This window comes from Pistacia vera, unplaced genomic scaffold (genome assembly GCF_008641045.1).
Source record: "Pistacia vera cultivar Batoury unplaced genomic scaffold, PisVer_v2 Contig469, whole genome shotgun sequence".
NCBI lineage: Eukaryota > Viridiplantae > Streptophyta > Magnoliopsida > Sapindales > Anacardiaceae > Pistacia > Pistacia vera.
Window position 1 is genome coordinate 47,210 of NW_022196300.1, and position 25,246 is coordinate 72,455.

The 25,246-nt window shown below is 34.0% G+C and overlaps 1 protein-coding gene across 1 annotated transcript; it reads left to right on the forward strand.

Annotated features, from left to right (window-relative positions):
• Positions 1 to 1,241: 1,241 nt before the first annotated feature.
• LOC116145873 (proteasome adapter and scaffold protein ECM29) lies at positions 1,242 to 24,546 on the forward strand. Its single transcript, XM_031431310.1, has 35 exons — positions 1,242 to 1,432; positions 1,567 to 1,734; positions 1,803 to 1,892; positions 3,663 to 3,799; positions 3,883 to 3,973; positions 4,059 to 4,141; positions 4,260 to 4,366; positions 5,074 to 5,226; positions 6,345 to 6,409; positions 7,194 to 7,281; positions 7,368 to 7,446; positions 7,533 to 7,641; positions 8,365 to 8,424; positions 8,579 to 8,697; positions 10,531 to 10,912; positions 11,001 to 11,185; positions 11,283 to 11,355; positions 11,995 to 12,145; positions 12,973 to 13,142; positions 13,292 to 13,642; positions 16,110 to 16,277; positions 16,392 to 16,685; positions 16,927 to 17,103; positions 17,297 to 17,560; positions 18,224 to 18,322; positions 18,410 to 18,594; positions 19,299 to 19,634; positions 20,203 to 20,356; positions 20,504 to 20,614; positions 20,857 to 21,024; positions 21,815 to 21,941; positions 22,946 to 23,101; positions 23,178 to 23,290; positions 23,370 to 23,429; positions 24,154 to 24,546. The coding sequence occupies exons 1-35, from the start codon at positions 1,271 to 1,273 to the stop codon at positions 24,355 to 24,357; spliced, it is 5,439 nt and encodes a 1,812-aa protein (XP_031287170.1). The 5' UTR covers positions 1,242 to 1,270; the 3' UTR covers positions 24,358 to 24,546.
• Positions 24,547 to 25,246: the final 700 nt, after the last annotated feature.

Here is a 25,246-nt window from a genome sequence, read left to right on the forward strand (position 1 = left end):
TCTATAATGATACTCTATATAGAAATAAATTCTACATAGTAATAAAAAATTCTAGTCTGAATTTGAGATAGTTATAAATAAGAATAAAATCTACATTGTAATAAGTTATAACTTTTCTAATTCTTGCCTTAAGAAAAGTTGTCTCTACATAGTAATAATTATCTGTATATTACAAAAAAATATATGTCAAGTAAAATTAAAGGTTTAAAATGAAATAAAATATTTATTTAAAATTGTTTGGGACAATGATTTATGCTTTAGAGTTGTTATCACATCTTTTACCTTACGAGTACGTAATAGCTCGTTAGCATAGATACCTTCTTGTTGAAGCCAAAATATTTTTTAGTTTCTCAAGCATGTTTAAAGCTTCATGACACAAGATTTTTTGTATTTCCGTACCATTATCCTTAGGATTATTTCTTTTTTCTTCTTATCTAATTGCAACAATGATTTCTCATTTGGTTAAAGCATACACAATTTGTTGCTCGTTTGGATAATCGAAGAAGACATTAATATTCATTCGATTAGTGTAGTGAAGTTGTCGAATCTGAACACTCAATTCTATAGTGACTCTTTTATTCTCCTAATCCACTTCATTTGTAACTTACAATTCATTGACATTAGTGATCCTAATTTTGCAACGCTTAAAACCATTGACAATTGTCTGTGGCTTCACATTAATTGACCATGCATCAGCTGCATTTGCAATTCTATCAATGACACTTATTTTTGCTGGTTTTAAGAAACATTCTTTTATCCGTTTCAAAAGTAAGCAATTGAAGTGCTGAATTGAAATCTTAATATTACTAAAATATGAATTGAAATCCTAATACTGTACTACTAAAACATGAATTATAAAATAAGAAATCAAAACTATAATTTTTATAACTATACCTCCATTAAGTTATAACCTCCTTATAGTAATAAAATTAGTTCGTTTCACCATTATGACTATAGAGAGATTTTACTGTATATACAATACAAAAATAATATATCATTTCTTAAACAAAATGGAACATTTACCATGCCAAGCCCACAATCCAAATAAGTCCAACGATATCAAGTTTTATACTTTTAATGGGCCTAGAAAAATCGGCCTGCTACATTTCATGTGAAAATATATTTTCTTAAATTACAAAGGGACCCATCAAACATAATTATTTTGCCGCATTCCCCACAAGACACAAGTATATAATAGTGAGAGGGGAGACGGTGTTGCTTCTTGAATTTTGATTTTGCAGTTAGGTCTAGTTATCTTGTGGGAAAAGACATGGCGGAATCATCTTCAACTTCAACTGAAGAATTGCTGGACCGAATGTTGACGAGATTGGCTCTCTGCGACGATTCCAATCTCGAAGCTTTGATCTCCAAGCTCCTCCCTCTCACTATCTCTTCTCTCTCCTCTTCTCCCTCTAATTCCCTCCGCAATAAGGCAATTCATTTTACTTTATTTTATTAACCATCCATTTAGGAATACCATACCTAACTTCTGTTGTTAAATGCTTACTATCCTGTGCTATTACAATCATTACAATATTTCAGTACTTATGCTTTTTGAAATGACAGGCTCTTGAGATATTGAGTCATGTGAACAAGAGAGTAAAGCATCAGCCTGAGATTCGTTTGCCGTTGGCTGAGTTATGGAAAATGTATACAGAACCTAATGCTGCTCCAATGGTTAAGAACTTCTGTATTGTGTATATTGAGATGGCATTCGAGCGTGCTCATTTAAAGGTTCGCTTCTTCGTCTCTCTGGCGTTTTAGGGAACTGGGTTGGAAATTAAAGCTTGCTTGTGTTGCAGGAAAAGGAAGATATGGCACCTGAGCTTGTGAGAAGCATTTCAAAGCTTCCTCAACAACACCAAGATATTATCCTCAGAATTGCTGTTAGGGTATGTCTTGCTTTATCTACTACACCATTTAATTCTGTGTCCATAGTTATCAATCATGGATGGTTTTTTGAACTTTGTTACTATTAGTACTGAGCCTGACTGTGGTAGAATATGAATTTGAATATTAATGTGTTAAACGGAAGGAGGTTTCTACCTTTTTGTAACTACGAGGATTGTTTTAGGTCTTTGAGGGAATTTATTCAGGTGCCATTGTGAATTGTATTGTGGGTCTCGACATAGATTGTGTAAGATCCTGGTTGATTTGAATTTTGAATTACAGTAAGGATAGAAGTTGGTATTAAGCTACTGTTTGGAGGAAATCTGGTCTTCGGTTTGGAAACCTGGAAGACCATTTGGTGAGATGGTGCTTGTTTTATTATCTGTTTTTCCATTTGGCTAATGGGAGAAAATATTGTTTTACTATGATGTTTGGTTTACAGTTCTCAGATATGTATTTGATGATAATTGGAATTACAAGATTTCTATTGACTCCTTGCATTAGATGGTCATTTGGGGTGTTGCATAGGAATTTAAGGTTTTTAGCAAAATAAGTTGGTAGTTGAAAATACCTATATTCATCGTTAGTCATGCTTTATGTGGTCAAAGATGCTAGTCATGGGGCTCAATTTGTTTTGCTTGGGGTCTAAGTAATCCTTTTTTAGTAACAAAGTCCTCTATGGCGGCAGCTTTGGGTTAGATTCTAATGATAGAGAATATACTGAACAGGGTGATATTTATAGTTAGCTTGTGTATGCATAAAAGATGTGGCTAAACAGTGAACTGTTTACTTTCCAATTATTGTTCGATCAAGTGTTGTCTTCTGTTTTGAGGTCATATCAAGCCCAAATGGAGATGCCTTAATTTGAGGTAGAGGCAGAGAATGGAGAAGAGAGAAAGAAAGTGGTTATGAATTGCATATCTTATTTATTTGTCTCAATGGTAACAAGTAGCTTATCTTGACATTATTTATCTATTATTTTTTTTTTCCAGACCCAAAGAAATTGGCAGATCAAGTTAATAATATAAAGAGTAATCTTTCTTTAGGTAGGGAGCCAGAGGCAGCAAAATCTAAGGCTATAGAATCTAGTATCATCTCATATCAAACAAAAAGCAACCACAATTTCAGAAAATTAATCCAAGAGTCCTTCCCAGTCTAGATGGATGGAGAAGAACACAGTATTTTTAGAGTAAACACCTAAGGGTTGCTAGTAATCAAACTTCGCCCCACAAAAAAGACTAATGACTACTTAATCTCCTTCGGAAATTCTTCTTTTTTGTTTTTGCCAAATCACCAAAGTAGTCAAAACTGCACATTTTCACAACATTTATGCTTCCTTGCCATTACACAAAAGATTTTCTACTTTATCTCCTTAATAAATCCTTCTATTTGTTTTTTCTTTTTGCAAATTAAAGAATTAAAGTATAATTTGCAAATCTGTGGTGAGCAAAGTCTCCTAATTCTTTTATCCTCTCTTCATTAATTGAAACATTCTCCGCCAGTGCGGAAACCTTTGAAAGTACTGAAATCCTCTCTGTGAAGTTCTTCAAGAGTTGAATTGCAAGTAAATCAATAGTATAGCCTTAGTATCCTTGAATTGCCTACATACAAAAACATTTATTACTTCTAATTACAAAAACTTAGAACTACATGGATATTAGCTGCAGTTGTTTTCCCATGGACCTGTCAAATGATACTTATGAGTTCTTTTGGACTCTTTTTATAAGGGATTTTATAGCCATTTGTGCTTATTAACTATTACTTCGTTACAGGTGATAGGTGAATGCCATGCAAGTGGAATTGATGATGAAGTTGCTGCAAAGTATAGATTAATAAGTGGTTTGCAGGACAGGGAACAGTTTATTGAAATTTGCCTCCATTCGGTTTTGTATCAAATGCCTTCTCAAGGGTCTGGAACTAAGTTTATTGCTAGAGTCTTATAATCTTTGAATCTATTTGACATTTCCGAACTTAGAGATATATTCTTTGCAGAGGGGGAAGCCCGCCAGGGCTATCAGTTGCTCAAGCCAATCGTGTTATTGGAAAGCACCCATTGAAGAAGGATGTGATTTTAACAATAAAGGTGAAACTTAAACATTATAATCTTACATAGAAATAAAAAAAAAAAAAAAAATTATGATCTTTATATTTTTTTCTCCTTTAAGTAGTTAGGGATCCTGAATGTCATTGAAGCTATGGAGATGGAGCCTGAACTCGTTTATCCTTTGTATTTGTCAGCTTCTGTAGATTGGTATGTGTATTACCTTTTAATGTAGTATTCGAAGAAAATTAATTTTGTTTCTCAGTTCTTTATTCTTGTGCTTGAGATTGGAAACTATTTTTTTCGTTTGATGATTTCTTGAATCAAGCCAAGAGCCTGTTGTTAGAAGAGGAGAAGAACTTTTGAAGAAGAAGGCTTTTGCTGCAAATTTAGATGATCAGAAATTGATAAACAAACTGTTTTTACTTTTTAATGGTATGAATGCAGAATTATATTGCTAATTTCTATTAAGAAACTGAATACTGTTAGATTTCAAATGTCAAGCGTAGAACTGTTGATTTGTTATATTTTTCTTATTATCCATCATATGTGTTCTGCCTATCTTATCAAAGTTGCTGTGAGAACTGATTGCAATAGAAATACTGCAACCACTTTCTTCATCTCCTCTACCTCTAGATGTCTTTCCAACCAGTTAGCTTTGACTATAGAAATAGGAATCCAGTGTGGACCTTGAATTCAGTGCCTTGAAAATCCTTCTTCTAAATACAAATTTAGACACCTGTTCAGTTTACCTCTAAATGTCTTACAGTTAACTTTATTAATGATGTCTAATATCTGCTTTTCAGTTTTTCTATTATTATTTTTGTTCTTGCAGGTGGCTTCATTTATTAGTTTGACCATTATCCAATATTTCTTGATAGAAAATGTAGTTATGATATTTTTATACTAGATTGGGCATGGAGTATGTTGTCTTTCAGATGCTACAAAATTGAATGATGAGCTCTAGATCATACTCACAGAAAAAGAAATAGGAACATTCTCTGTTGTGTGGTCATCTAAATTACCATCTTTCCGTTTCTTTGAATTCCTCTATATAAATATGAAATTTGATAAAGGAAATATTATTCTTTAACTGCAATGTTGAATATTAACTGGGGTGAGCTGGACTATGTTTTATGCAGGTACTGTGGGAGCTGAAAATATAGCTCCTGAATTTAAAGTCAGTCCAGGAAATGCTGCTCTGAAGGCCAAACTGATGTCTATCTTTTGCCGGTCTATTACAGCAGCAAACAGTTTCCCTGCAACTTTGCAATGCATATTTGGCTGTATGTATGGTATGCAGAATCACTTTTTCTTTTTAGTACATGTTATTTAACTGCAAAATTGGGAATGATACCTTCCAAAGCTTGGCACTGTTTTAAGTGTAAGGAAATGGTTTGCTGGTAGGCTGTTTCTAGTGGAGAGTGAATTAGGTTCCAAATATGATGCAGACGAGGAAGAGGGAAAAAAGAAAAAAAAAACTGAAGATTTAACTTTTAAAACATTTAAAAGCTCTAAATTGTTTCTTTGGAATCCAACTCATGCATGAAATGCCCACATCAAGCTATGTGGTTCTTCTCTCCCCATTAATACGATAATGGACAGGGTGGTAAACTGCAAGCAATCAATACTCCTTTCCTGCGTGTTAATACTGCAAAATCTTCATCTACAGTTTATCTCTCTTTTTTTTTTTTTTGATTTTTTTTTATTTGCCACAAACCAATATATTCTTTCTACCCATTACCTTTATAAAGGAGCAACGGTGAAATTGTTATGGTTGTCCGATTTAAAAGTATTTCTCTTTACTTCAGTTTACTTCTTAACCTTTGAGTTGTTCTTTGTTAAAGTCGAGCTTAAGAATATATTTGTTCTATGTTAAGTTTGAACTTAAGAAAATTATTTATGTGCCATTAGTCCCTGTTAAACAAAGTAGGACAATTTTTATGGTTATTATTGCTAGAGAACAGCAGCTTTTGTTCATTAGCAAATATTATGTGTACTAAACAGATAGACTGCTTCTTATTGTCAGAGATCATGGAACTTTTGCTGTTAAGTAGATTATTGTGTCTGGTTTATTCAATTGAAAATGTTTGTATCCCAGATAATAATGGTGAGAAAATCATTAGCAGGTTGTTTGATGTGGTTCAGAAAATGAAAAAAATGAAAATGTTGATGAGGACTACATATTTTCGTTTTGTTTAACTTGTAGTTAGTTTTGGTGATGAAATAACCCTGAGTGCTTTTCTCTGTCCCTCCACTATATTATCTCAAGAATGGTGTTTATATGAAGTTTATTATATTTATGTATTCTGCTTAATTTTCTTAAGACCTGTTGCAAAATCAGACCGAGTTTGTGATATGGATTTCCTCTTCTAATTTCTTATCTTGCCTGTGAAATTATGCAATTTGATAGGAAGTGGTACCACCTTAAGGCTGAAGCAGCTGGGAATGGAATTCACTGTTTGGGTTTTCAAACATGTAAGGACCTGAGGGTTATGTTTTGCATTATGTTTATATCTGTTGAGGCTTTTACTGAAGGGGTGATGGTTTCTAATTTAAATACTAAATCTACAAGGACTATGCAAAAATCTACTGGAACATGAATTTCTGGTATGCTTTAATAGGATTGCTCAACTCCCAATCAGTCTTTACTTGAAGGATACATTAGGTATAGTTGAGAAATTAAAATTTACAGTCTACCTGAGATATTTGAAACACAAATTGTGGACTCATATGTAGAGTGCTGCAATTCCCAATGGAGAATGGGTAATAATGCCCTTAGAGAGATTCTTGTGGTGCTTTTTTCTGTCTGAATCAGTTTCTTTTTTCATGCTATCCATCTATGTGTCTGCACATGTTTATCTAGAATGGAGGGGAGAATAGAAGAGGAATAAGATAAACGAGAAAAATGAATGGAAAAGAGCAGAAATTTTAGAGAGAAAAATAGAAGATAGGGAGAGAAGAAAATCACAGAGGAGGAAGTAAATTTATTTACCACACACACTCATCCCACCTCCAAATGTGAACACAAACAAAATTGAATCCTCCATTTCCTGAGGTTTGTGGGTGGATTGATTCTTGAACCTCTGCAAAAGATTTAAGCAAGTACGTTTTCATCATGGTCACAGGATAAAGAATAAGAAGAGTGCAGTATTTTTTTGATCAGTTTGTTTCAAATGCATAACTTAAGGCCATATTGATGAGGCCAAGTCCTAATACAAAACAAATCAAATATAACAGATGTCATTGGTTATCTATACAGGCAAACCTTGATCAAATAAAGCTAATGGGGCCTGTTATACTAAATGGGATTCTGAAATTTCTTGATGGTTATTCATATTCAGAATCAGGTGTGCGATGAATTACAATTTTTTGTTTCTTTGAGATCCTTCTTTTTACATCTCCACTTGGTTGAGATTGACTGAATATATAACAGATGCAATTGCTAGGGAGACCAAAAGTTTTTCTTTTCAGGCAATTGGATTGCTTGCACAGCGCCTACCTCAGCTTTTCAGGTGTTTTACTTATCTCTTTGCTTTGTACAAGTTTCATCTACTTCTCTCTAGTTGAATGACCTTAAGGCTATTTTATCTCATCTCAGAGACAAGATTGAAATGGCTGTTCGCCTTTTTGATGCATTGAAAGTGGAGTCCCTGTATCTTCGTCTCGTTATCCAAGAGGCTACCAGTGCACTTGCTATTGCGTACAAGGTAATACTACCTCACTCATTATCCAAGAGCCTCTGTGAATCTCTATGCCCTTATCCCAATGAGGTAGATTTCAAACCTAGTCATTTTCTCCATCATTAAAGATGGAGGAATCACATAAAAGAAGAAGGGGGAGAAACAGTAGAAGTAATGGGAGAAATAACATAAGAAATTTTGGTGAAAACTATCACTGTAATGTCAATTCATCATCCAAGTCCTGGAAACTATACAAATAGGGCACTATTTTTGGAGGCCAAATCCTACTGTAACAAAACCCTAATCAGTAAGATAAAAAAAAGGTAAAAAATTACCTTGTCAAAACAAACCCTAAGATAATTAGATAAATGTCCTACAAACCCTGCATCTACATCACAAAGCTTTGTCAATAAACATATATTGAGATGCTTTCTTTCTCAATCTTCCTATGCTCGCCTAGCCATAGTTATAAGTTGTGGTAGTTTATTGAATCCCTTTTTCATTTATTTGGAATCTTTTTTTAATAGTTAGTGCATGACATCTTGGTGAAATCAGAGCCACTGAGTTAGGACATGTGGCATCTGTGTTTCATATTTCAATAACGTTTACACTTTGCAGTGCTTTTGATTTACATTATATTTCGGATGTCATTTGGTCTTTTATTAATGCAATATAGTTTTTTACTTTTATTATTTTGACTGGCTGTCCTAATATGGTTGTCACTGATACTGGCTATTCTTTGAGCATCAGGGAGCACCACCCACTGTATTGACAAATTTGGAGAAACTTCTGCTGAACAATTTTCAAGTGGTATGACACTTGTACTGTGACCTCTGTTTAGACATTGCTTAATTTATCCATGTTGTGCTGCTTAAAAGTGGAAATAGGGTTGGTTCTTTGACTTGATTTTTTGTTTCATACAACTTGGGATCACAATGTTAAATTAATATATTCTGCTGACCAGGAACAAAGTGAAGTACGTTTCTGTGCAGTAAGATGGGCGACATCTTTATTTGATTTGCAACATTGCCCTAGTCGCTTTGTCTGTATGCTTGGGGCAGCAGATTCTAAGCTGGACATAAGGTAATAGTGAATGTTAGATAAACATATGCTTCCTTGGCAGAAAGCTAAAATCTTGTATGTAGTTAATCACTTAAGGTACTTATAGCAGTAAGAAAGCAGTGGTGCTCTTGTGGAAAGATGAGAGATGGCCTTTTGCTTTGTAAGCCTCATGAAATGAATTGAATGGTAAATGACAACTGAAACTTATGAGTCTACGAAGTATACAAATAGAACTGATCTACCTTTTCTACTAGAAATGGCATTTTAAGTGATTTTAGGAGTGAAACAAATATAATGCTTTTTAACGAAAATCTTCTCCCGGCTCTGCTAAAAAGATGTGTTAAGATCCAATTCAGTGTTTGAGAAAGTGGTTTCCTTGATTAGCAAGTCTGAACATTGATTTAATTTCCTTAAAGGATATCATGCGGTGCTTTTCCTGTTGAAGTAGGTCCTGGCAAGGTCTTAGGTCCTATTTCGATAAAATCCATACTGAACATAATATGGTAAATTGGTTTATTATAGTATTCTTGCTTAATTGGCTCTTCACCCACAAGAGAAGAAATAATAGGAAAGTAGAATAAAGGGCCTCACTAAATTTAATTGTGAGTTGTGCTCAGCATATTTTTTTGCATAAATGGTTGTTTGGAAATTTCTTCCTAGCATTAAAAGTGGAGTTCACACCACAAACTCTGGTAGCCCTTTCATTTATGCTAATAATAAATAGACTTAAAAGAATTTTTTGTGAAATTATCTCAACTGGATCATAGATTTATATTAGCCTAACTTGTCAAATAACTTTGGGAATTGTCCTTTTCATTGCGTTTGAGTAGAAACTTCAGCGAACTGATCTTCTAACTTCACATATATAGTAGCATTTGTTTTCTCATATCTAAATCTCCAATAAAATGATTGTTTATCGCAATGTCCTTAGTTCTTTCTTGAAACATTGGATTTGGATAGACACAGTATTCTTTTCTGCCTGATTATAACAAAACATTTTTGATGGTTCATCACTTGAACTTCCATTTCTTCCAAGATACACTTTCTATAAAGCATTTTAAATACAGTAGGTGCTATGTTTTCATACTCAGTTTCAGTACCTGGTCTAGAATTGACATTTTGTTTCTTATCCTTTCTAGTCATTATATTTCCTTAGTAAAACCATAAATAAACCTTCTATTGATGCAACTTTGAGCCCATCTATATAGAAAAACCAACTCTATCAAACAGAGGAGAAACTTTGAATATTATTCCTTTTCAGGTGCACTCTTAAAGCATCTCAGTCTATGACATATAACATGTCTATGTTCTGGATGTGGTCTCAGCATAAATTGACCAGCAATTCTATCAAGAAATGAGATGTATAGTCAAGTTACCCACTAAACATCTGTATTTCCTTCATCTCTATAAACATCTCGCTATCATCACTGTTAATCTTTAAATTGAGCTTCATTGGTTAATCAATTGGTTTAGTTCCCACAGTCTAGTTATAGTTTTAGATTGCCTCAGTGCTAATCTTCTTCCATTCTTTTTATCATGTTGTAAGTGCTAATCATTAAACCTTTTAGTTACACGTGCTTCCAGTAGAATTTATATGTCAAAATAATTAAAAACCATATGATATTAAAAAAAGCCATATATTGAACATTTTGAACTTGTAAATGTTGCAATCTGGTTATCTGGAAATGAAAAGCTCTGTACTTTCTTTGTCTTTCTATTTACTGTATCTTTTTTTTAGCCTCCTTATTTAGAGACAACTGAACAAGTTTCTCTTCATTAATGTTTCCAAAAGCCTTTTATTTTTTTCCACGATCAATATTATAACTAATGGTTTCTCCTGGTTTGCCCCTCTAGAGAAATGGCACTTGAAGGTCTATTTCCTGGAAAAGATGAAGAACGAACAATTAATCAGAATCTTGATCTTAAATACCCAAAACTTAGAAGCATGTTAGACTATATTCTTGAGCAGCAGCCTGAGTTGGTACTTTCAACTGAAATGAGGGAACATAAGCTTCTTTTTCCATCAAAAATGTACGTGGCCATGATCCAATTTTTATTGAAGTGCTTTGAGTGGGAGTTGGAGGAAGACAAAGCTTTAAAAAGTTCATCTGAATTTCTTTCCTCAGTGGAAAAAATGTGTTTATTGCTAGAGCATGCCATGGCAGTTGAAGGGTCTGTTGAGTTGCATGCCACTGCATCCAAGGCATTGATTACTATTGGATCTCATCTTCAAGAGGTTGGTTTACAGATTTCTCATGCTTGATTGCTTTCTTATTTGGTTCTTTTGTGCTGCATATTTCTGCTCTGACAGACTATTACTGTAGATTATAGCATCACACTATGCCCTAAGAGTTTCATGGCTAAAGCAATTACTGAGTCACCTGGACTTAGATACTCGTCAGTCTGTGGCTCGATTACTTGGCATAGCTTCATCTGCTCTTCCCTCCTCCGAATCTGTTGCTCTTATAGGCGAGTTAGTTTCCGCAATTAGTGGAACAGACAAGTTGAGGTTTGTAAATTCTCTTCAAGAGTAATTTGACATAGACAATAGGTAGTTTCAAATTAGATAGTTACTTATTCTAGGCTTAATTTAACATATCATTCAGGTTCGAGGCAAAGCATGGAGCAGTATGTGCCATTGGATATGTTGCTGCAGATTCAATGTCAAGAACACCTCCTGTAAGTTGTATAATTTGATAATTAAGTTAATACATGGTGTTCCTATCTTCTATGTATGTTTGTTGGTCAGCTTGTAAGTACTCAATTTCTTGACTACACAAATACATACTGCAAGACCTATATTTTCTTGGGATCAATTTTAAGTTGCATTATTCTATCACCATGACATAATGGTTTTCTACTTTCCTTTGCTGGTTTAAACTACTTTAACTCGGCAGAGTTGTTTTTAGGTTATCAATTTCTTATAATTGTAGTCCTTGATGTGCTTAAAGATTGATCCTCCATATCTTATTTACTGTGACCATGCTCTACAGATGCACTAAAACCTTGGAAATTTGATGAAAAAAACCATAAAAAAAGGTTAAGAGATAATGTTCTAATAAAAGAAGTACAAATGTACCTAAACTAATGTACATATCTACGTTTCCTATTTCCAAAAAAAAAAAAAAAAAAAAATTGTACCTAAAGTAATACTTTAACAATTATAAATAGTGTATGCTACTTGTGGTAATTTGCATTGCTATCACTTAGACTTTTTAGTTTTTATACATGAGTTATTGGATAATTTTCGCAAAAATCTGTATAGTTCTTTAACCTTTATTCTCTGGATTAGAACTAATCTGCTACCTTTTTTTACAGATGCCAGAGACATTGTTTCAAAATACACTTAAATGTCTGATTGATGTGGTGAACTCCGAGATTGCAACATTAGCCTCTGTTGCTATGCAAGCATTAGGTCATATTGGGCTGCGTGTATCATTACCCCCTCTTGTTAATGATTCTGGTTCAGGTGAAATTGTTATATATGTGCTAGTGTCATGAATTGGTACTGTTCTTTGTAGGAATATTAGCCTTAACCAGCATGGGCGGCCTTTTTGAAAACTAGCAAGAATAAAATACCTTTACCAACCTAGCCAAAAAATGACATGGAAGAACCAAAATACTTCTCCTCACACTTTCTTCATCATCCTCTTCTTCTTTCTTCCTCCTCTTTTTCTCTCTCCATTTCTCTTCTTCTTTATTTGTCTTGTTCTTTGACAGTTTGACTTGCATATCTCCAGAGAAAAATGGGATGATTATTTGAGATGTTGGAGATGCGCGCATTTGCCAAGTGCCTTCATCTTCTTCTTAGTCTTCTCTCTTCACTTCTCTTCTTCTTTCTTTGTCTTGTCTTTTAGCACTTTGACTTGCATTCTTTTAGAGGAAAATTAGTATGATGATTTTAGATGTTATAGATAGACGCATTTGTCAAGCGCCTTTTTCTTCTTCTTTCTTCATTTATCTTCTTTGTCTTGTCTTGATCTTTAACACTTTTAACTTGCAGTTTTCTTAGTAAAAATGGGATTATGATTTTAGATGCTGCAGCTATGTGCTTTGTCAAGCATTTTTAAGTGCCATTGGGCAACTAGTTTGTGATAGTTCTTGACAAAAGCATGACTATAGAAGTTGAAGTAGATGTAAATTGGCACATTTTTATGTCTGGGGGATTGTTTGGAATTTTGATTTGCTTATTTTTAAAAGGCCCCTTAAAATAAGGTTATTTAAGCTAATTTCCCTTTGTTTTAATATTTGTGCACCCAGAACGAATGAGTCACATTAACACAATTGAAACTGCAGTTGACATTCTAGAAATTTTACGTGAAAAGTTAAGCAAGCTACTCTCTGGTGGTGATACTAAAGCAATTCAAAAAATTGTCATTTCGCTTGGACATATCTGCATGAAGGAAACATCAACTTCACACCTGAATATTGCTCTCAATTTGATCTTGAGTCTTTGTCGATCAAAGGTGGGAATGAATAGTTGTTATTTGGTTATGGTACAATGTGCTAGTTGGTTTTTTCAGTTGCTTGTCCAATGAAGCAAATCATTAGCAAGGTGCTTCCTTTGGTTTAGATGTCAAATATGTCTAATGTCTGCTGTTCTGGAGTTGAACAGGTTGAGGATATCCTGTTTGCTGCTGGCGAGGCATTATCATTTATATGGGGTGGTGTTCCTGTGACAGCTGATATCATTCTCAAAACAAACTATACTTCACTTTCCATGACTTCAAACTTCCTTATGGGAGACATTAGCTCATCATGGTCAAAATATGGCTCTAATGGGAAAAATGAAGCAGAGGAAGATTACCATGCTAGTGTCAGAGATTCAATTACTAGAAAGCTTTTTGATGATCTTTTATACAGTAGCAGAAAAGAAGAGCGCTGTGCCGGATCTGTTTGGCTACTATCACTAACAATGTACTGTGGCCATCATCCAACCATCCAACAATTGCTTCCAGAAATTCAGGTTTGCATTTATTTCTCAAGGATAAATATCTATATCTTTTTTATTTTATTTTTTTATTTTTATGCTTTTCTAACATCTTCGTGAATTGACCTATATGTATGTTGCAATTCAATTTTAAAGGAAAACAAGGTCATTACATTATTCTATTGCAACTTTCTATGAGAAACTTGTACTTCACCTTGATTTTTAATCTACTTTGCTTGTGGGTAATTATTAATTTATGAGGTTTTTAAGTTTTTAGCATTAGCAAACTGTGGTTCCCCATTGAACAATGAGTTCTATGAGCCTATTAGATAAGATTTGTGATCTGCAGCTCTTGAGAATGCTACCTGAAATAGTACATTCCTGCATTTGAGAATTCCTAGTTTGTGTTCTATCACAGTTGTTCACGACTGTAAAGTGGGAAGGCAGAAGAGTCTTTTTTTTTTTTCTCTTTTTTTCAATAGGAAATGGTAAAATTTTTATTTATATAAAAAAGGGATTACACACAGTAGGATGAACCAGTGGTCTACCACATTTGCAAGAAGTTAATGGAGCAAAATTTTCTACTGTGTATTCTTTATATGTGATTCAGCTTCACATTTTAGTGCAATCCAGCTTCTATCTTATATAAAAAAGTAAAGAACAATCGGGAAATTCTTTAGCAGCAGATAATGATAAAGGGACCAGCATAGTAACTCTGTCCCATGAAAAATTTAAATCGTTAAGGATTCATTTGATCCTTCTGTTTGAAATCACCGCACGGATTTCCAGCACTGGACTTCTCAGATTACCTTATAGCATTTTTCCCTGCACAAAAGGACAAAAGTTCTCAAGGAATAGGCATGCTTAAGATTCAAACAACCCGTCAGCTTTTTAATGTTCAAGACAGCCTACCTCAATCTCTTTTAAATATAGTTTAAAAGTTTATTATAAAAACAAAAGAAAAAAAAAAAAAAAAAGAGATCTGGCACAAGGTACACTAAGGGACAGTGAAGAAAAATATGTTTACTACTCTCACCATCTTGTTTTGTGCATGACATTCAATGCGGACGCAAGGAAGTCTCCCATCTCTTTTGGAAATTAAAATGTGTTGATTCTACCTAAAGCTACTTGCCCATGATTGAATTTTAACTTGGGACTGTGGCTTCCAAATCATTTCATCAGAAGAAATGGAGTGTAGGATGAATCCTTTGTCAACCGGTTCACATAACCTTTTGTTGAAAAACTGCCTGAAAGCTAGATGTTCCAAACCCTGCTGTCTATCCTTGAATTATTTAGGGAGACCATTTCCAGTTTAACCGGAGGACCTTAAGTTGCCTCTTTATTGTTTAATTTTTGAAGAAATCAATAATCCATGCCCTTGAAACCAAGGAAACATCCATTCTGCTCCTGCTAGAAATATATAGCCAATAAAGGCAAGGATACAATGCATGCAAGGGGTCTCTCCCTGCCTAATCTTTCCAAAATTTTAACTTACTACCAAGAACATCCCCAGCTTCAAGCTTGATGAAGATTACCCTTGAGATATACCAAATTCTTCTAATTCTTTTATATTCAGGGAACTTAGACCAGATTCCTTCTCTTCTAGAATAGTATGATTAAAGTCAACTAACACTTGTCCCTAGAGGTGCGTTGCATAAAAATGTGAAGTCATTAGAATATTTTCTTTTTAATAGAATTATAAATCCCTTCTGTGGCACCCTTTGATTTCTTAACCTCTCTTATTAGTTCAGATGCTTGATTTTTCCTGATCACAACAGGTCAATAGCAAGGCTCTCCACAATATGCTATATTGTGCTTTATGATTTCCTAATTAATTGTGTTTTTGGGGTGGGTTAAAAATGGTATAACAGTCGAATTAAGTCTTTCTTTTGAAAATGGTTGAGATAGGTGCTAGTTTCAAGTCTTTCATTTGCTGAAATTGATATATCTGTTGTAAGAATCCAGTGATAAAGCTTAAAACGAAAGTTTAAGGATCGTAACTAAGGCTATTTACTTTTTGTTTTCTTAAGTAGGTGTAGGTTAATGTCCCTATTTTCTGTTTCCTATGGACTTGACCACAATATATAAGGCCTTATTTTTTAATAAAAAATATTTGATGGATTATTAAATATTGAATAATTGCTTTTTCTCTTCCAAATTCCTATGCTTTCTTCTGCATTTTCATTCTTTAATGTATCTCCCTTTTCCCCCACATTCTGTCTATTTTCTTCTCCCTGGTTTCCTGTCCTACTTGTCTTACATCCTATACTCTCTATCAAGGTTCACATTTTCTGTGTAAAACCATTTAGTTCTTTCTGTATTGTACTAATGCCATTTTTGTCGATGAAGATTTGATAAGTGTTATATATCTTGTGAACAGTCAAATCTTTTTCTTTCGGATTTTTTAAGTCAACAGATCTCTTTATTGGTACCTCCTATTCTTAGCTAATACTTAAGTTGTGGACTCAGGGTATTAAGGTAACAAATTTTCAAATTAATGCAGGAGGCTTTTTCACACTTACTTGGTGAACAGAATGAACTTACACAGGAGCTGGCATCCCAAGGCATGAGTATTGTCTATGAACTTGGTGATGCATCAATGAAGAAAAACTTGGTAGATGCTTTTGTAACTACTTTGACTGGTTCAGGGAAGAGGAAAAGAGCTATCAAGGTAAAAAATGAGTTTTAATCACTCTTAACTAAATAAATAGACTGGGTCCAAATTAGTTTTGACGTTTTTATTATAGTTTCCTTTCTCATTTTTTTAAGTGAATATTTATGGTAGCTGGTTGAAGACTCTGAGGTGTTCCAAGAGGGGGCTGTTGGTGAAAGTCCCAGTGGAGGGAAACTTAGCACTTACAAGGAGCTTTGCAGTCTGGCAAATGAGATGGGGCAACCAGACCTAATCTATAAGTTTATGGACCTGGCTAATTATCAGGCATCTCTAAATTCCAAGAGGGGTGCAGCTTTTGGGTTTTCTAAAATAGCCAAGCAAGCAGGGGATGCTCTCCAGCCACACTTGCATTCATTGATTCCAAGGCTTGTCCGATATCAATATGATCCTGATAAAAATGTTCAGGTAAGCATCCATGAGTGCTTGGTATCAAGAGAAAACATTTGGCTCTTCAACTATTTGCTGGATAAAGTTTCTCTCATCTAGCTTCTAATATGCATATTTTGACAAGCAAAAATTGTTTCCCTAAATATTTTTTTATCTTTTCCGGATCTATGAAAAATTATGATATTATACTTTACTTTTTTGCTCTGCCTATTAGTTTAGTTTATCCTATAGTGATTGCTCTGTTCTTTGATGTTCTTAGGATGCAATGGCACACATATGGAAGTCACTAGTGGATGATCCTAAGAGAACTATAGATGAGCATCTGGACCTTATTTTTGATGATTTGTTAGTACAAAGTGGATCTAGGCTTTGGCGTTCCCGTGAGGCTTCATGTCTAGCCTTGGCTGATATTATCCAGGGGCGAAAATTTGATCAGGTTAAACATGTTACATCTTATTGTTCTTTTATCCTCAGCGATTTCAACAGTTTAAGCTTTGTTAAATGGGGTGTAAATAATCTCATTCCCCTGCCTTGTTGGCAAGATGCATACATAAGTATTTTTGCTTAAATTTCCATTATGATCCATATTTGTTATGTTAGGATTCATTTACTGTATTCTTGTCATATAGGTCGGGAAGCATTTGAGAAAAATATGGACAGCTGCTTTTCGTGCCATGGATGACATAAAGGAGACTGTGCGAATTTCTGGCGATAAGTTATGCCGTTCTGTAACTTCATTAACAATACGGCTATGTGATGTTACACTTACTGGAATATCAGATGCAAGCCAAGCAATGGAAATTGTTCTACCTTTTCTGCTTGCAGAAGGAATATTAAGTAAAGTTGACAGCATTTGTAAGGCTTCAATTGGAGTTGTTATGAAGCTCGTGAAGGTTAGCTATATTGTTGGCTTCTAGGGTGTTAAAGTTTTAGCTTCTTTTTGGTGTTCAATTTAATCTATAGAGTTGCTTTCATAAAAGAGTATTGATCTTATTGAAAGTTGATAATTGTATGATTTCTAGGTGTCTTCTGATGTATGGCATGCTGATCCTAAATATTCGCCTTCTATGTAAACAAATATGTTTTTGATGGTGGTTGCATCAGGCTTTTATAGATTAAAATTTTCCTGCTTATATGTCTTTCAGTCCTAAGTGGATAAGTGGGATGATATGTTCAATAAAAAGGAAAAGCATCACTCTTTGTGCTACTAGTTACGTATAGTGGCCAGTTGGATGTGATGACAATTTGGATTACTATCTAATAGCAATTAACAATAAAAGAGAATTGTCTTGCCATTTGGCTTGAGCAATATATATATATATATATATATATATATTGCAGATTAAGCTTTCATGTTGGCTTTTGAACATTATGGCTGATGAGACATGTTGATTGGTTTGTTCTTTGAGTGTCATGCAATTTACTTTAGGATGTTAGTGATCATTTACTCCTCTTCGTGGAAAATGTTAACCTATTGTTACTTACCTATAGTTTTAAAAGGATATACTGTTATTCAGTTTACTGTATTAATTTGGGATTTTGTTTTTCCTTTACAGGGTGCAGGGATTGCAGTTCGTCCACACTTATCTGATTTAGTTTGCTGTATGCTGGAAAGCTTGTCAAGCCTTGAAGACCAAGGGCTCAATTATGTTGAGGTTTGATATAATTTTTGTCATTTAAACATTATAAAAACATTTTAGACTTGAATCATTTGTCTGGTGTATTTACTTTTCCTCTTGTAGTTGCATGCAGCAAATGCTGGAATACAAACTGAGAAGCTTGAAAATTTGAGAATTTCAATTGCAAAAGGCTCTCCAATGTGGGATACTCTTGACCTCTGCATAAATGTTGTAGATACTGAATCACTTGATTTGTTGGTTCCTCGTCTTGCTCGTTTGGTTCGTTCTGGTGTAGGTCTTAACACAAGGTAGGCAAATAAATAAATTTCATTGTAATTCACAATTTGGGTTAATGATATTGATGTGTAACTTCTTATCCAAAAATATTTAGATTTGTACTGTAACTTTCTTATCTATACTGACACTGAAGAGATTAGGAATATGGTTCAAAAGGAACACACGGGCACCCATTATTGATGTTGTTTTATGCATTGCTAAGTAGGCTCACTAGTTTGAATTTCAATTCAGTGCATTTACTGTTGGGCACTGGGCTGTACCTTAAAGTTGAATAATTCCTCAACAAACCTCATGATGGACTGTTGTTGGACATGCTGTTTACCTTATTAGCTGTTAGGATATGGACCAATAAAATGTTTAAATCTAACTTGCTCCCAGTATGCATGACTTTTGTCTGTTGTACATATCTCATAGATCTATATACACATACATGGATCCAGAGACAAACAAACTTATAATTTTGGGCCTGTTGGTTTGTGATTTCTAAAATATTTTCAAAAATTAAGATACAGTCTAAATTTGTATTGTATCTCAGTATTTTAATAATTTAAAATCACATTTGATAAAATATCCAAAAGTTGTTTCCTGCATTGTTTCCATGGATCATGCCAAAAAAGAATATATCTGTGGATTGTAGTGTCCTTCTCATGTAAACTAGTGCAAATGTAGCAAACATTATTGTGCCATCAATGAATTTTAATTTTTACTGTTCCAGGGTTGGTATTGCCAGCTTTATTAGTTTATTGGTTCAGAAGGTTGGTACAGATATTAAGCCATTTACAAGCAAGCTAGTGAGGCTGCTGTTTCCAGTTGTAAAAGAGGAAAAAAGTACTGCTGCAAAACGTGCTTTTGCAAGTGCTTGTGCGGCAGTTCTGAAATATGCAACTCCCTCTCAGGCCCAAACATTGATTGAGGAAACTGCTGCTTTGCATATCGATGATAGGAATGCTCAAATTTCTTGTGCAATTCTACTAAAAGCCTATTCATCCATGGCCTCAGATGTTTTGAGTGGATATCATGCAGTCATTATTCCAGTTATATTTATTTCTAGGTCTGAATCAGATCCTTCTCTTACTCTTAGGTTAATTTAATACATCATCTATTCTGTGACCAGTTTATTACTTATGCTTTTGTCATGATGTTGAGACTCTAATTTTGACTTGATATATGGTGTATAGTTTTTAGGCAACTTTTTCAGAAATGAATATTACAAATGCCAAACATTCAAACACATGAAAAGAGCCAGATAACAATATATTCCGAATTAACAGAAATCATTTAGCTCAAAGCTTTTCATGACCTGAGAGTTCTCTCTAAATTCTTAAAGAATTGTGAAATTTCAAGCACAAGGGTTTATTAGGTAATAACTATGTCATGTACTCTGCTTTAATTTTATTTTTCCCGAATCTAATCTATTATCAAGCATTCCAATTTCGCAAAATGGTTACTAGATTAGATCCCATCTTAGAAATTATCAACACCTTAAATAATTGTTAGTCAGAAAAATTCAGCTACTGTACTGAAACCCTTTTACTTATCTGTTCCATTTTGTTTCTTTTAATATTTTTGTTTTATATAGCTTGTCAATTAAGATGAAATGTATGTTAATCCTTATACAGATTTGAGGATGACAAGTATGTTTCTGGGCTTTTTGAGGAGCTGTGGGAAGAAAATACAAGTGGTGACCGAGTCACCTTGCAATTATATTTGGGAGAAATTGTATCTCTTATCTGCGAGTGCATTGCATCATCATCATGGGCAAGTAAAAGAAAGGTGAGGCCTTTAATTTCTTTTTCCTTGGGCATTCATTCTATTTTCCTGTGGATCAAAGTTTTTTTTTTTTTGTTTCTTTTGAGTCATTTTATTTTTATTTTTTTTATGCCTATTCGTTTTTGTAAGATGTTTGTTCACTTGTTTCAGTCAGCCAAGGGAGTTTGCAAGCTTGGTGAAGTTTTGGGTGAATCTCTGTCTTCTCATCAACATATTCTCCTTGAATCTGTTATGAAGGAAGTTCCAGGTCGTTTGTGGGAGGTAGGAAGATCTCTTCTTCGGCTTTAGAATAGAATGTTGGACTTAAACTTTTTTAAAGATATTCACCTTATGCTCTTGCCAAATATGTGATCATATTAACTTTCAAAGTATTGTTTAGCACTTTATGATAGTAATTCATTATGAAAATGTGTTGGGTTCTGTATCATTTTTTAATGTGATAGACATTCTTGTAGTTTGTGTTACAGTGTTAGTTGCCTTAGAAATGGTTTCAAATGTCACAGGGAAAGGAATCACTTCTATATGCAATAGGTGCTATTTCTATATCATGCCACAAAGCAATCTCCATTGAAGATTCTGCCACTCCATTGGCCATTTTGAATATGGTATCCTCTGCATGCGCAAAGAAAGTGAAGAAATATCGTGAAGCAGCTTTCTCCTGTCTGGATCAGGTAAATATTCCTCGTTGCTAAGTGTTTACCAAAATGCTATCTTTATTTCAAAATACGTTAAGCTGTGGCTCCCTTAACATGTTAAAGTAGGAATGTTCATTTAAACATTTTGCAGCTCTAACGTCTACTTCTTGTGCTAAAAACATTATTAAAGTATGAACTAGCTAATGGGGATCATATACCTTTGTTATTACAGATTGACCACTGTCATGCAATGTATTATCATAACTCCAAGCTTTGCTTTATCTAGGCTGTCAGAATATGATCTCATATTGAGTGCTTATTTTTTATGAGAAACTATCAATTGAGATGAAAAAATGCAGTCGTAGACTAGATGTCGCAAAAGAATTTAATAGACCAAGTAGAAACAAATCTATAATATTAATCACACCTAATCTGAATCAAAACCTAAAAATATGCAAAATCAATTCAAACCCCATTTCCAATTTAGATTAATAAAGAAAAAAAAAGTCTTGAATTTGCTGTCAATCAAAGCCCAGAGGGAAATGAAAAGGCAGACTCTACCCCGCAACTTGTTATGGCTTTCTTCTATTTTTCATCAAAAAACCTGTTACTCAATTCTAGCCAAATCACCCAAAGAAATGCTGAACAAAGCATCTCATAAGAGATTTGTTTTTCTTTCCTCTCTCGAAGGCACCAACATTCTCCTTAATTGCACTAGAAACATACTGAATGTTCATCTTATACCTGTATTAGTTCTTTTCCTAACATCCAGTTTAACATTTAACTGTTCTTGTTTCTTATTGGAAATTACTTCTTCATGCGTCAGGTTATAAAAGCCTTTGGTGATCCAGAGTTCTTCAATATCATTTTTCCATTGTTATTGGAGATGTGCAATTCAGCAGTTATTGATAGATCTGGGCAGGCATCTTTAGCTGGGGATGGTACTAAACAAGGTCCTTACGTAACCCTAGTTTTCAATTCAGATGTCAGAATTTTTGTTTTTGCTAGGAGTTATGAGATTAAAACAGGCTGAGATAGAGATATAGAGATATTGAGATAATGTTTTATTACGTAATTATGAATATGTTGTTAAATTTGGCTGTGAAAATATGCTACCTTGGATTGGTTCATTAATGTAAGCCAAATGTTACAGACATCTAACAGATGTTTAAGTTTAACCAGGCATCCTCCCTTAAACCGTTTATTAATGGATTTATTTTATGAGCTGCCTGGACCATGCTGATTGGTCTTCTTTCCTTGTTATTGTTTGTTAGAGTTTAGATGTTTTACTTTTGGGTATTAACCTTAAGCTTTTGCTTCGAGTGTTAGCCTAACGTGCTATTAAAATTAAGTTGATCAAGGGGTCTTATGTTAAGGTGCCATATAATAACTAAATTATTAACTTATTTGTGTTTTCATTTCTGATCGTATTTGATCTATGTGCGAGGCTTTCACATAAGCAGCCATGTTAGGATACTTATTAGCTTCAGTTTTTAGGTTAAACACTAACTTAAAACTATTCAAGTATTAGTATAGCTGATGCCATCACTCAATGGTTTTGTATTTGATGTGGTTCTTGTGGAGCATGGTTATATTTCCAACGCATGGTACTCAATACAGGTGCTGTTATTTCTTTCATTTCTTTTTCTTTGCGATAATACTAGCAGGTTTCTAATGGCCCCGTTAAAAATGAATTCAATGATAAAGTAATGAAAAAATCAAGCATACATACATTTAACTACTGGTGAAAAATGACACTACTCTTTTGCCTCTCTGCTTCTCACGCCTCTATTCATTGGATTACTATGAATCAGACATTTCTGCTTTACAAGTTGTATTAATAATCTGAGTATGCTTCTATGCACAGAATCAGATGATGGAAATGTCTGATTACTATGAATCAGACATTTCTGCTTTACAAGTTGTATTAGTAATCTGAGTATGCTTCTATGCACAGAATCAGATGATGGAAATGCCTCTGTCCCCCTTGACAAAGTTCTGGACTGCGTGACATCATGCATTCATGTGGCACATGTAAATCATATGCTTGAACATAAAAAGAACTTGGTGCAGGTGCTCTTGATTTCCTTGTCATCTGGATTTCAGTGGACAGGTATTTTATTTGTACCTTTTTCTTCCTTTGGGTATTTGCGATGTTAGGACCTTTGTCAATTCCATTGTTATGGCAGTCAAAATGTCCGCATTTTCATCAATTAAAGAACTTAGCTCAAGACTTCAAAAAAGTTTGAACAACTCCGAGGGAACCTCTTCACATGCCGGCATAAGTTCTCTAGTGCAGGAGGTAATAAGAGCCCATATCATTCATTTAATAGAACATTGAAGTAGATGCCTTGTCTCTGACTAATATTCTTTCTGTTCAGTTGTTGCACTCTGTGTCACCCAAAGTAATAGAGTGTATAAGCACTGTAAAGATTGCCCAGGTATGTTATTACTTTTCTTGGTGACAAAAACCAAAGTCTTGGCTTTTTTTAGGAATTAATATGATTGGGATATTATTTATTTTAATCACGATTATTACTTGGTTGAATGAGATGTTACAAATTTAAGTTAGATATGGCTCTCCTAAATTTGGTATTGATATTTGAGAAGGATTTCAATATATATTAGGAGTATATTTGTAGTCTCCTATTTTGTTTAGGAATTCCCCATTATAGATGAGGCCTTAAGTTATATTTTTGAAGGAATAAAGTATGGAATAATACGATGAACTAATTGTCTTCTCCAAATTTATTCCTTCTTTTTGTAACTTTTTCTCCTTTGAAGCTGAATTCTCTCTCTAATTTCTGTCGTACATCACTTTATTTAGTTTATTGTCCAGTTACAATCACTTTTCTGGAAAATGATCATTTGGGCACAAGTAAAAAACTTGTCTGATGCTTATAACTCTGTAGAACTTACATGGCTTTCAAATAAGAAACAGGGGCACAAGTTACCAATGTAGTCAATGCAGTTTTCAGAAGAAAACTTTTGACAGAGAGCCAAAGCTTCGTCCAATGATTCTGTTAGAACTAGCTTTCAGTTTGTGACTGTGATGTTCTTTGACTTGATTTTATCTTATGATCAGTCCACCTAACACTAACTCGTACAATTTGTTTAATCTATCCTTTTATTAGTTTACGTGATTAATTTCTGTGCCCAATTCAGGTTCACATAACTGCTTCAGAGTGCCTCCTGGAAATCTTTAAGCTGTGCAAACAAATTTCACCAGCCTGTTCCACAGATGTTGCGTTCAAGGGTGAGCTTCTTCATCAGTATGAGGTGGAAAAAACTGTGGAGGCAAAATCATTGCTAAAACAATGTATTGATATCCTTGAAAACCAGGAACTAGAAAAAGTGGAAGCTACCTGAAGTCATATGCCAGAACGAAGTGTATCAATGTAATTTTCTTAGAATAGCAGCTTATAAAGATCGATGAAGAAGTTTTATAGAATGAAAATCAAAAGCAACTTGAATGGTTTGAAGAAGCTTTATAGAATGAAAAACAAAAGCAACTTGAATGTACGTTTATATTTATGGAAAAGGGAAGGCATTGTTTGATTTGAGTGTGGAAAGTTTAAAATAAATAAAAGTTATTACTTGTGTCTTAAGAATCTTGGTAGAGGTAACCTTCTTATTTAAGTTGCGATAAGAGGGGCGAAACAAGGGGATTTGTTACATTACATGGTTGTAACGTGAAACTTGTAATGGATGGTATTGTAGTTGATGCTCTCTAAGATGCATGTTTCGGAAGTGCATTAGTTGTAAAAAGTAATAAACTGATAAATAGAGTATGGTTTCATGAGGATGGAGTTACTAAGCACTGTTTTAAAACTCGGATTGGATTGGGACTTGGCGGTCTCTTCGGTTCAGGTTCTCTGAATTTTTTTGCTATATTTCAAAATTATTGGGACTACTGGTAATTTTTAGAGGTGTTTTTGTAACATTTCAAAACTTTAGGGACTAACAAGTTTTTGGGCATTTTTTAAATAAATTAAAATTTTAGGATCTAATTAAATTTTTTGTAATATACTAAAACTTAAGGGAATAATTTATAATTTTTTTAAAAGTAATTTTTTTTGTTGATGTCATCTGTTCAATCGTTTGGTCCAATCCGTTGGATCGGTCGACTCGTGATTTGGTCACCTTGTCGAGTCTTACAACATCTCATGTTTTAAAACAATGTTATTAAGTATTGAATTCCCTAGTTTTTTTTTTTTAATGCTAATTGAAGAATCAAACAATCAACTAACGGAATATT

Bases quoted from the DNA above. Each gene is read 5' to 3' on its own strand.
- LOC116145873 (XM_031431310.1), top strand. From the start codon at position 1,271: ATGGCGGAATCATCTTCAACTTCAACTGAAGAATTGCTGGACCGAATG. The intron at 5,227-6,344 runs GTATGCAGAATC...GCAATTTGATAG, and splicing joins CATATTTGGCTGTATGTATG to GAAGTGGTACCACCTTAAGG. The intron at 17,561-18,223 runs GTTAGCTATATT...TTTCCTTTACAG, and splicing joins TTGTTATGAAGCTCGTGAAG to GGTGCAGGGATTGCAGTTCG.